The sequence below is a fragment of the Esox lucius genome, chromosome 24 (genome assembly GCF_011004845.1).
Source record: "Esox lucius isolate fEsoLuc1 chromosome 24, fEsoLuc1.pri, whole genome shotgun sequence".
NCBI classification, from domain to species: Eukaryota; Metazoa; Chordata; class Actinopteri; order Esociformes; family Esocidae; genus Esox; species Esox lucius.
In genome coordinates this window covers 18,673,614-18,687,051 of record NC_047592.1, presented here as the reverse complement: position 1 = coordinate 18,687,051, position 13,438 = coordinate 18,673,614, and the positions used below count along the sequence as shown (strand labels likewise).

The 13,438-nt window shown below is 39.3% G+C and overlaps 1 protein-coding gene across 1 annotated transcript; it reads left to right on the top strand.

The window, feature by feature from the left end:
- Positions 1-8,888: 8,888 nt before the first annotated feature.
- Positions 8,889-11,323, top strand: LOC105009297 (SLAM family member 5). The gene is made up of 5 exons (XM_020043158.2): positions 8,889-8,955; positions 9,813-10,121; positions 10,241-10,501; positions 10,890-11,006; positions 11,244-11,323. The coding sequence occupies exons 1-5, from the start codon at positions 8,889-8,891 to the stop codon at positions 11,321-11,323; spliced, it is 834 nt and encodes a 277-aa protein (XP_019898717.1).
- Positions 11,324-13,438: the final 2,115 nt, after the last annotated feature.

Genomic DNA, 13,438 nt, shown 5'->3' with positions numbered 1-13,438 from the left:
TTTGATGTCCTCATCGTTCACATAGCATAGTGGTTGGCAATTCAACAGTTACTGTTTTCATGGAGTGACTGTAGTCATTGTTTTCAATACTGAATAGCTATTAGCTAACTATTTAGCTAACTATTTAGCTAACTATTTCAAATTGTATGCGTTGAATGTTGTGTAGCAACCCTGTTAAACCTGTTGTTGGTTTGGATGTCAGTTAATGTTCTTTTTTATTGAATATGTGTATGTGTTTATGAGAAGTCTATATCATTTGTTTGTTTTATGTCTGAATCTGTAGGTAACTACATGGACTACTGGGACTAACCGACTGGGACTAAGAGTTTCATAAGAATGGTTCAGTTACCTCTGACACAAAACCTGAGTATATAATCAGTCCTGTCTCCCCATCTCACAGTGGTTGAATACAGTTGTATCAGAACACACAGTGTCCAATATGATTCTGAGTGGAGTAATGAAATGTGCGTTAATCTTTTGATGGTACAATAATTAGTGCCATTATGTGTCCCACCACCAACTACGCCATGTGGTCGTGCTATGGCCTTGAAGTCAGGTTTGTTTTTGTAGTTGGCGAACATCATGAGGAAACCAAATGATTTGTCGCAGGATATTGTGTTTGGGGAGGGCCTTTACTACTTGATGTTTTGTTCTACTGACAGATGACTGAGAGTTGCATAGTTCGTCTGTGCTGCATAGTTGTGAGGCCAAGTAGCGTAGAGTTGTCAGAACCGTGATCTTCTGTGTTATTGGGTTGTTTCTGTTTGTTGGTGAAGTGACTGCATCGATTACTAGCTCTACTATGATCATAATACACTCGCGATTAAGGCAATACCTTTTTAATAGCTCAGTATCATTAAATGTTTCTAAAACGTTGACCTCATTACGAGGTGGATAGCCGGCAGCAGCCCTTTTAGGATTGCTTGTAATTTGGTCTTAGTGACTTAGGAGGGCTAAAGCCCCTCCTAAAATAGGCCTAGTGACATCCCTGGTGTGGGGGATATTTTCTTGGCACACTTTGGGCCGCTTAGTATCAACTGAGCCTCGTTTATATGCCACAGCCTACCTGAGTATTGTTGCTGACCATGTCCATCTCTTTATGACCTCAGAGTACCCATCTTCTAATGGCTACTTACAGTAAGACAGTGTGTCATGTCACAAAGCTCACATCATCTCAAACTGTTTTCTTTAACATGACAATGAGTTCATTGTACTCAAATGACCTCAAAAGTCACCAGATCTCAATCAGAAAAGAGCACCTTTGGGATGTGATGGAACGGGAGAGCATGATGCTATAATGTCACTATGGACTAATCTCTGATTTGGAGGACCTAGTTGAATCTGTCACAAATCATTAAGCCAGTACTGATGGCAAAAAGGGGTCTAATCCAGTACTAGCAAGGTGTACCTTATGAAGTGGCCGGTGAGTGTATATAGCCTACTCCTATTTGATATTATAGCTTCCTGCTCTTTATATAAAACATATTTGAAGCAAATAATAAAACAAGACTATGACTCACTTGTCTATTGAGTGATTGTTGTGTTTTTAATATATTTGCATGCTTTTCTTAGAAACAATGTTGGCTTTGTAATTATGGGTTGTTGTGTGTAGATTTATGAGAAAAATAAATAAAAATGAATCATTGTTTATGAAGGGATGACCAGGTGCGAGAAAAAATAAATAAACAATCGAGTTATTCTTGCACGCTGGTGATGCTTACAAGTGTTAGAGTTCATTTACAAAATAAAAATAAAGACATGGGGAAGGTCTTTGACCAATGTTGCATTTGTTTCCATTAAATTATAAAACTTGTAAGCATCCCCAGTGTGCAAGAATATCCCAATTTATTTTTAACAGTGGACCTTAAAATGAGCTTATAGAGGGTAAATGTAGGCTATTTGCATTCTGATATAAGAAATCCCTCTGTCCTGGTAAAATGCTGGAGGTTACAACATTTCTGTTCACCAGTGTAGCTATCGTGGGTGCAAGGGGTGCGGCTGCATCAGGGCCCGTGGGTGGGGCTCCGTGCTTGGCCTCTAGAATATATTTCTCTGTATTTTTATTTGATATTGTGTTGTTCTGTGTGGTTATCACATTTAGATGTCGGCTGTGAGGTTAAGGGGGGGGGGGGGGGGTGGGGACTCTTTTAAGGACAGCTTGCAGCCAGGCCCGGCATCACGACGCTACACCAGTGTTTCGGTTCATATGGCAAAAGCACTGTTTAGGGTAAAATCGCTTTTTTATATATTTTTTAACTATCAGAAACTATAGTTTTACTGATTTATAGTTTGGTCACTTAAAGAGGAAGTGACATGGTAACACTTTCAGATAAGTGTACATGAACTACCATTACCACGGTATGTAACACAAAATAATGATGAACAAAGTCATAAACAAACAGTAAATATTATTATTTATGTGATTTATTAATGATTTACAAATGTGTGAATTAACAGTCTGTACTGTCATTTGTTCATGTTGACACAGGACATGAACCCCTTGTTGTTTTTTGAACAACAGTTTGTACTTTTTTAATGTACTGTAGCCAGTTGTTTGCATGAATAGGCTAAGACATATACATTATTCATAAGGTAATCCAATTTGTTAATATAATTACATTGGGGTAACCAAAATTAAGGTGGGCTAAATAATGATAGTTTAACATAATTCTCATTTTATTTGGTAAAGCATGTGGGCACTTGCATCTTCAAATTAGATGTGACGCACACAAAATATATGGTCGCATTTTGGGTTATGTATTGTTTGTAATGGCGATAAAATATTGATTTATTTTTTCTCAAAGGTTGTGTTCATTGATGGACACTTACTACCGTTGGCCAGTAGGGGGCAGAGAGTCTATAAGAATACAACTCTGTAAAACAACCGCTCAACATTTATTAGCCTATTGCCACAACTCTTCAAAGAGAAACACAAGTGATCCCACACTGTGGTAAACTGTTCTACCCGCTTCTCCTTTACTTTTCCCCACATAACAGAACCACCTCTTCAAAACAAACATCCCCAGGTACTCCCCCCATTGAAAAAGAAATTTCCACGTTTTAAACAATATATTGAAAATAAAAATGACGGGATGAATAACGAATACAACATCCGTCAGGAACGCACTACCATTATAGATACAAATCTATTTGATGTAAAAAGTAACTGCGCACTACTTTAACATGACACAACAAATTGTAATGAAGTCCATGACATTAGCAATAACAGTAGGACTAATGTAACATATATAACCTTTCTGTTTTATGTCATTTTCACTTCCCACACCTTATGTTCCTGTCTAGTGGGACTAAACCACATAGTCTCTGAATCAGGCATAATCACAGGCCTACGACTGGGTGGTCATGCAGGCATGACGATGGGCCTATGAATGGGTGGTTGTACAGGCATAACGACAGGCCTATGAAAGAGTGGTCGTCCATACATGACATGGAAACATGCACATTCAACTCGTCAGGTACAGGACAAAAAAATATTAGTACTGTTTGTTTTGATGACCTAACAAAGATCCGTTTGGGATCGAAACATTGTCAATCTGTGCATTTTATTATATAACATTTTTGTTGGAGCGTTATCAGAGATGCTTACTCTCTTTCGGTACAAGTATAACGACAGGCCTACAACCGGGTGGTCATACAAGCATAACAACTGGCGTAAGACTGGGTGGTCATGCAGGCATAACGACAGGCCTAAGACCAGGTGGTCATGTAGGCATAACGACAGGCCTACGACCAGGTGGTCATGCAGGCATAACGACAGGCCTACGACCAGGTGGTCATGAAGGCATAACGACAGGCCTACGACCAGGTGGTCATGAAGGCATAACGACAGGCCTACGACCAGGTGGTCATGCAGGCATAACGACAGGCCTACGACCAGGTGGTCATGAAGGCACAACGACAGGCCTACGACCAGGTGGTCATGCAGGCATAACGACAGGCCTACGACCAGGTGGTCATGCAGGCATAATGACAGGCCTACGACCAGGTGGTCATGAAGGCATAACGACAGGCCTACAGAGTTTCCTGGGGGACGAACTCTTTGCTGAGATGCTACCTGTGCAGGATTGGAGTTGGAGTCTCCCTGCTGCTCGCCTCCACAAGCAGGTTGGACCCAGGGCTTTCCCTGAGTCATGGTGCTGATTGGAAGGTGTGGTAACTCCTCACTAGGACGGGGTGCAGGGACGTTCACACAAACCCCTCTATGAGCCACTACTTCTTCAGCTTGCTGGGGCAGAACAAGTGCAACCTGATGACTGTTTCCTTGCTTTGGAAAGGTAGGTGTCACATATAGTTTCAGGTGGTTGTGATGGACAACTTGACTGGAGCCCTCCGGCATGTCCTTCTGCCTGACCACATAGAGACCACTGTCCCCATCAGGCTCAGACAGCCCTACTGATTGCGTAACAATGTATGGCCCATTCCATCGCCAGCTTATACAGAGAGTTAGCCGGATCATTTACCACACCCGAGTTCTTTCCTGGTACGGAAAGTTTTTTTTTTCCAATACTGGGCTTTCTGTTAAGCATGAGCCTCCTGGCGCTGCTCACTGCACCGCTGATGAGCAAGCAGTAGTTTATGATATAATGCTGTTGCATCTTGTGCAGGGGTGCCAGGAGATGCAGCTGAGGGTCCACTAGGGTCCAACAGGTGTGAAGGCAACCGAGCCTCACGACCATGCACTAAGGCATAGGTCTTCAACCATCTCCTGGGGACCCCCCAGCCATTCCATCTATTAGATGCATCCCAGAGCTAGCACACCTGAATCGACTGATTAACTAAATAACAAACCCTTACCTGTTGAATCAGGTGAGCAAAAACTGTTGAGTGGGTTGAAGACCTATGTACTAAGGAAAAGGGAGTGTACCTAGTGCTGGTGTGAACACTAGTGTTGTAGGAGAACTGAGTTCTACAGAGCATCCCATGGCTAGATTTCTGGGCACTGGCATGGAATAACCTTCTGACAGTGCTTGTCAATATCACTAGCCATGAAAGGCCAGTAAAACTGTTCCCTAGATCTGGCAAGTATTCTCTTGTAACCTAGATGAACCACAGAAGGATGCCCATGTACGTACTGCAAATCATGAGTGATAACTGAGCAACAATCTGCTGTGAGGGTTCTCCTGAGCTGTCAAATGAATGGCGGCAGACCATATCTTCCTACAAGGACATCTTTTTACATTTTCGTCCAAATATTCTCAGTTGGAGTGGCCCTTTCTATAAAGTCTGCATTCGAGAGGATCTCCTGTCGATCAGCCACCTTCTGAGAGAAGCCAGGGTGGCATAATCATACTTCCTCTGAGGGATGTCAATAGACAATGTCTGTGCGAGGTCAAGGACAGAGCTTATCTGTACAGTGGCAGTGGACATCTCCTGTGGGGGTATCAGTATGTCTGTGGGCATGTCTGATTTGATCTCCTGTTTGGTGGGCAGTCAGGCCTTCTCTGGACGGCGTGAGAGTGCGTCCGGATTCCCATTCTTCTTGCCATCTCTATGCTTTATAATCCAGTCATAAGCAGCTATGTTGTAGTTCTTTCTTCCCATTGGATCCTGTTCTATCAGCAGGTATCTCAGACTCAGCAACGGCTGGTGGTCAGTGACAATGAGCGGACTACAAGACAAGTCAGAAAAATGGCTGACTTGTCTTGTAGAAAATGTGAGAAATGCCTGACGGACCACACAATCGCCCCAACATTGTCTATCAAAACTGGGGCAGTTCCGTTCCGTGGCAGGGAGTACGTGACTGGGGTAAGCCGCCACCTTTTTAACACCCTCTTGTTCTTGGGCGGGGACTGATCCTACTGCATCATGAGAGGCATCCTTGTGGAGAGTAAAGGGTTTTGTCAAGTCTGGATAGTGGAGTATGGGAGAGGTAGAGAGAGTGTGGAGGAAAAATGCTAAAGACTCCTCATAGAGTTCCGTTCAGGAGAATGGGACATTCTTTTGTATCAGTTTGTGTAAAAGGGCGGCTTTCTCCTCGAAACCCCTGGTGAACATACGCTAGTAGCCAGAGAGACCTATGAAGGGTCTGACCTTCAGAATAAGGAGCAATAGTAGTAGCAGCCTGGTTGGGTTGAGCTACAGGATTTGTTGCTTGGACAGCACCGTTAGGAAGACTAACAACAGAGTGGAACATTGGAGCTGCTGCAGCTGAGGAGGCATAAACACCAGAAGAAGATGGACAGAAAGCAAAAAGAAAATTCAAGACAAGATTACTTTGTCAACATTTTAACAGAATAAGCAATAGCAATAAGCAATAGTTTTTTAATGTTTCATTAAATGCCTTCTTTTGAAACAATAAAGATAACATTTAGCTGATGTGATGGATAAAATAGAAAAAAATAACACAGTTACATGAATTTATACTACTGTATTGTGAAATACTTGGTTTTGGTTGGTATTAGAATGAGATTATGTCTGATAATTCCTGATATAATTCCTTCATGTAAAACCTGTTTCCAAAAAAGGAAACAGGTTTTACATCAACCGGTTGCAAAAGTGTTCACATCATTTAAACCCCATAGTCAATAGAAAATAGTACAAAGATAACATATAACATGTTTTAAGTAATTAATTGTTTCTCAATGTAAAATCACAAGTTTTGGATCTCATAATCTACGTTGAGGCTTTGTGAGGCTTTCCAGCAAATTGTATTGCACTTGACTCAAGGCCTCATGCAAAGCAGTGCACACTAGTTCCACCTGCTGGTAACAATAATTTTGTGCACCCGAAGTATTATAGTTGACATACTGCAGAAACATGACTGTTTCCTCATATCACGTAATAATTTAATCAAAACCTAAAGTCATAGGTACCATTGAGATCAGTGTGTTTTAAATATTTCCAAAGAAAATACATTTTAACATTTGTTGCTGAAAAAATAATAACCCTATTCATTTTTGAGTAACTGTCTAAAAATGTGGAAGATTTAAATAAAGAGGTAGAACCTTTGTATGGAGTTCAAATGGGGAATAAAAGTAATTATTTAACTGGGGACTGAAATTGTTCCTGTAACTTCGCAACAAACGAAAATAACAACCCAGAAAATAATCGGAGTTTCGCTTCCTTAAATCTATAACCGATGTGCACTACGAGTTAATCATGTGGTCCTACAGAAACGGATGCCTCATTTGTCATTGACGACGTAATACATTAAATAAAGTAAATAAAAAAACTTCACACCCTAATCATGTTTTCAAGAGTACTATTGTGTGCAATAGATTCTGTTTTTCCATTCAGTTGTGTTACGGTAGTGTACATGCAGAATTTACTATAGACTTATTCTGTTCATATGAAACTCACAAATCTAAATGCCTAATCCTCTGCAGAGATCTAAGAAGATCCATTAGTGTAAAGTTTCAAAAAATATGCATTGGCAGTTATGAAACAAAGAACCTTCTCACAAATTGAGCATTGTGTTTTCAATTGTTTTGCTGTAGTGTGTAATGATGTGTATAGTGTTTACATTTTTGAAAGCTTCGAGCTGCTCTTTTGGTGTGAAAGTTTAAGTTTTGAAGTGAGAAGGTGTGGTTGTGTTTATGTAGTTTTAGAAAAGGGTGTTTTGTTTAGACATTGGGGAACATGGAGGAAACGTTAGTGAAATGTGTTTTAGCATTTGAGAAAAACTGTAATGCACATGGCATGGGTGACTTGCACATCTGTGAAAGCTCCATTAACACTTTACAATATATACTGGGTTTTTTAGCAACCTATGCTGCCATCCAGACAAGATGGGCCTATCTCCTAGCTGTACATAACCTTATGTTGGCCTTTAATCACAGAGGATGTCATGTCCTGCTCCTGAAATCTACTACTGTGGGAATCCCAGTCAGGAGAAACTAAGCATTGGGGAAGTTAAATATCTGACATCACTTCATGCATAATTATATTGATATATAGCGTTTATAATGAAATGTTAAATAAAAATGCTGTTCATAAAAAGACTGATGTTACAGAATGGTTTGTTATGTTGTGAGAGACTTGCATAATAACCAATCATAACCAGTCCTAAAATAACACGATATATGTCATAATATTTCTAATAATGTCATTAGAGTGTCGTGACCATGTTATTACAGGATATGACATGTTATGTCAGCTGACATGACAAGTTATGACATGATTATGACATGGCTATGACCATGTTATGACTCTAAACTTCAAGTAAATATTCAAGCCATATCCAAAGATGGGGTGAAAGGGAATAAGCCCCTTCTTGGGTCTTACAGTGCTGTGGCTGCCGACTTCATTGAGATTGTCATTGAAATTGAAAATGTTAGGTTCCACAATTCAGATGTGATTCAGGAATGGTTTTGGGACAATCTCAGATTTCTGACCCTAGACCTGTCCCATAATGTCCATTTCTTTTTGCAGGTGGACAATCTATGACCATATATTCAACGTGTCATTAAAAGCATACAAATGCAGTAAACAAAAATGTAATAGGCTTCCAAAAAAACTGACATCTTTGCAGCTTGTACTGGAGGTGCGATGAATATTAATTCTAAAGAATACATTCAGTCTGTGACTTTTAAGTTATAAACTACTTCACCATATAAAAGATACCTCCAATAACCAGAGTTACACAGAACAATTGAAGGCCTAAATGCAGAGCTCAGAAATGTATGAAAGTATATATTTTATCAAGTTGCTTTTGCTAGTTACTGTAGCTGTATTCCATAAGCTGATTGAAGGGGTAGTTTCAGAAAGCAAATAAAGTCTGACTTCCTGTTCAACAAAAATTATGCCTGTCTATTTTTTATCACACCCTCACTGATGATGTGTTTTGCCAACTCAACTGCTAGTTACCAGTGACAGAGACCTGAGGTGGACAAACAACCAAAGAAACAGCCTTACAACATCATATAGAGATGTTTGCTGGTGCATTCTCCTGCTTCTCCAAACACGGAATACTCCTAATCTATATTGTCCACCAAAGTATGTTTTCAATGAATTTTCTTGTGCTGGTATATTGTATAACATTTTTTCGCTTGTATGTTCAAATTTAGGAAAAGTGTTTTCTTTAACTTCCTTGTTGGTCTTTTTATGATGTGTGTTGAATGTTGACTGCCTTGTTGTCATTGATTGGCTGGATCTCAGGACTTTTGTTTATTAGTACACACTTCAGTCCAGATGAACATAAAATGTTGTAGTGATGATGAATTTATTAAGATGTAATGTTACGTGTCATTGGTGTGGTTATGCCATCTGCTTTTATTTAATTCTTAACGGGCACTTGGTGGGACATTCAATTTTTCTTAATATATGAAAATGGATGTGAGAAATCAAATATTTACCAAATGTCCACTATAAATCTTATTATACCTCCTCCTTGATCTAGTAACTTTTACTTCCAATCTCTTTCACTTTCAACTAGCTTACAGAAGCTGTAAAAACTCGGCTGTATTTTTATACAGCTCCGGGAAAAAGTTAAGAGACTGCTGCATCTTTGTCTTCTGATCATGTGATGGAAGTGCACCTTTAAAATAACTAATAAATGAAACTGAACGAAAAGGATAAAAGGATCAGTTATCACCTTAACTTCCATTGCAATTACTTGTTACTCTTCTTTTTTTCCCCACATAAATTGATTGGATGACACTTTGGATTATTACTGTATAGATATATGTGTGAAGTAGATTATAAAAAGTGTTACAAAAACAATAATTCTAGCATTTATAACTTTGTTTACTGAAATTATAGAAATATAGAAATATTTGCACTGTACCAAAGGCACTATAGTGTAAAGTTGAACCTTTTATAGATGGTTTTCTGTCATGTTGTGTGTGTTTCAGGTGTGGGTGAGTCTCTGTTGATCCACAAGACAGTGGGGGACTCAGTGGAGCTGCCTGGTCCCTCACACTTACAGGAGTTTGGTGTAACATCAGTGGTGTGGAAATATGGAAAAAGATATGTTGCAGAATACTATTCAGATGTTAAATATTTACCAGGATCCCCGTTGGAGGGGAGACTAGAAATGAACTCCAAAAACTTCTGTTTAACAGTGAAAGATCTCAAACTGCAAGACTCAGGGACCTTTTTTGTGACTGGTGAATGGGCCAAAGGTCAGATTCCCACTAAGACCTTCACTCTGAAGGTCCACGGTAGGTTATGACCATGTTTGGATCCTATATTGATTAAATTCCAGTGTACTGTATGTCAATGACTGATTATCTGTTGCCATAGGATCATTCATTTAGAAGTCCCTTCCAATCTCTGTCAGAGCCTGTCTCCAACGTGGTGATTATTGATAAGGTCCAGCTATTGGCCAACCAATCCTGTTCAGTTCAGATGATGTGCAACTCATCTGGCAGCTCCATCCTCAACTATACCTGGAAGAGAGGGAATGAGACATTCAGGGGCAACCAGCAGATGCAGTTCCATCTCTCACCAGCAGAGGGACCCATCAATTTGACATGCAACGCCTCCAACATAGTCAGTGAGAAATCTACTTCTACTACAGTAATATGTAGTACAGCCACAGGTACCTAGACATCGTCATAATCATTTTGCTTGACTTCAGTGCACTTTCATGCTTATGTTGTTTGATGCAATGTGTAGTAACAGTGAACTCCTATGTGTCTGGTTAATATCTCCCCCAACACTCTCCTGTACCCCTGGCCAGTCTACATACATATGATGTATTACAAAACTATGAACGCTGATTAAAGTCACCTAATTACCAAGACCATCAATAGTTAAACCCACTATGCTTCTAATTAGAATACAGTGAATATGTGACGTGGCTGGAGGTCCTCAAAGAGAGGTTTGCAAAACACAGTTTAATCATGTTATACTATTTCATGTTATGTCAGTTACTGTGCCAGGTGAGAGGAGATATGTGTGTCTTGATGGTAAAACTTGTTTAATAGTCCCTCCAGGTTCTCTGGTCTCCATCTCTCTGTTCAGAGTGCTGTGTGGTCTACTGGTGGTGTCTCCATTTCTACTGGTGTCCATCATACTGATGTTGAAATATTGCAGGGCTGAAGGTGAGAAATTTCATCACCTTTTAATTTTTTACATTTATTCATGTCAGCAGACAACTGACTGACCTACATTTAGTATATTAATTTTCGATTTTCCTTAATATTATAGGGTTCTAGACATTTTGGGAACATGTGCAATGACTCTACCTTTCTAACTTCAAATAGTTGCTGGTCCCACTATTGTGGTACCAGGAGTCAGGCTAATTCTAATTCATATCTCCTTCCATTATGTTCCTGTAGGTTTGTGTTCAACAGTCAAATCTCCTGAAGAAACGTTACAATGTGATGATGTAATCAAACAGACTGAATCATCCTTGTGATTCTTACTGGGTTAAATCACTGTAAGCTGAACAAGCAGTAATATGATTTTGACCTTTTTGAATATGATAGCATTTACTGAGTTTAATATAATGTAATGGGATTTTCATACATCTAAATTATATGATTCAGTTATTGTTTTCCGGTTATGGTATCTATATGCTTTTCTGAGTTTAGTTTCTTATCTTCATAAAATAAAAGCCTAATTTCTTTACAGTTTTGCTTGTGATGCTTTCATTAATTTGTCAAGATGCCAATCATTTGGGTAATTTAGTTTGTCTCCTCATACTAACTAACTTGGCATCATGAACAACAATATATCTTCATCCCATACAATCCAGTACACAGAACATTAACTTTAAAATATCCACATTTATATGATGATACAGTAGGAATATTTTGACACATACAAATGAATCAGCCTTTTTGTGCACTATAAAATCATCCTACATATTTACAATCTTAAATATACATCCCATGTATTTACAATCTTAAATATACATCCCATGTATTTACAATCTTAAATATACATCCCATGTATTTACAGTTTTTTACAATCGCTATGACAGTTTTTTCAATACATTTAACAAGTTTCCTAAACTCTTAACGCACCAACACACCTAAAACACACAATTGGCAAAACGGTTAATTTCATGCTCAAAATCACACATTGTAAACTAAACTCCAAAACTAATTTACAAAATACAATAATACACTAACACAATACACTATGTCTAACAAAACACTGCAAACATGTTTCAAAATCAAATAATTATTCAAAACACTAACACATGTTCTCTTCCAACAGGAACATTTAGTCAATCATAACACAATGACAAAAAAAACACTATCATTAGCTAAAATTACAGAAACTGCATTATTTTATGTATCAGGTCTGCCCTTATACAATAGACAGTATATTGTATTGATCATAGATTGTGTTTTGCACTGCAGTTTCTTTTGATGCCTCTCTACATTTTTGTTTTGTTGGGTTTAGGGAGGTAGACGTTGAATCCTTAGAGGGACAAAATACAGTTACATTTTAGAGACCGGAGGCATACAGTCACTCTAATACTGTAAATGGTAAAATTACTGTATTTACACTTTGCTGTAGGAAAAGCAATATCCTACCTGTTGGTTTCTCTGAAAATACGGACAATGGATGCCACGTGTCCCGGCTGAGATTTGGCTGTACTCGTTCACCAGCCTCTCTGTATGATAGCCCGTGGTTTATGACATGGTCAATGATAGTAGCTCTTACTTGATCAGTTACCCTAGCTCTGGTCCTTCTTTGAGCGCCACCACGCATTCTAACTCCTCTCCCTCTACCTTGCCCCACTCCTCTCCCTTGTCCTTGCCCCACTCCTCTCCCTTGTCCTTGCCCCACTCCTCTCCCTTGTCCTTGCCCCACTCATCTCCCTTGTCCTTGCCCCACTCCTCTCCCTTGTCCTTGCCCCATTCCTCTCCCTTGTCCTTGCCCCACTCCTCTCCCTTGTCCTTGCCCCACTCCTCTCCCTTGTCCTTGTCCCACTCCTCTCCCTTGTCCTGGTACTCGTCTTCCTCTCCCTCGTGCAGGCATTTCTTTCTTTCTTTCTTTCTTTCTTTCTTTGTGTTGCTCCATATTGTTCCTTTTCCACACAATATAAGCCCAAAGAGTACTCTTTTAGAACATATGATCATGCGATTGAAAGAACCTCAACACCTGAGTGTGCTTCCTGGATGGGAATCAGCTGTGATTTATATATTTGCATAACTTCAATAAGCTGTTTCTCATTAGCAATGGAATAAGATACAGGGAATATATTTGTGTTTCAATTCACAATATAAACAGCTGTTTACCTTGACTTTAGCCTGTAAGGTTAGGTTTAGAACATGGTGTTATCTGTTCTGACATACAGTGTGAAAGCATTTGTAAATTTGACTGTAAAATTACATTGTTTTGGTCTTGGTTGAGCTTGTGTGTAAAAGAAGTTCAAGCATTTTAAATTTGTGTTAACTGTATGCATTTTGTGTCAAAGCAACAAGAAATGTGTTAATTGTATAGCCTACAAAGATGGATGTTGTGCTAGCCGTGTTAAGAGTTTAGGAAACTTGTTAAATGTATTGAAAAAACTGTC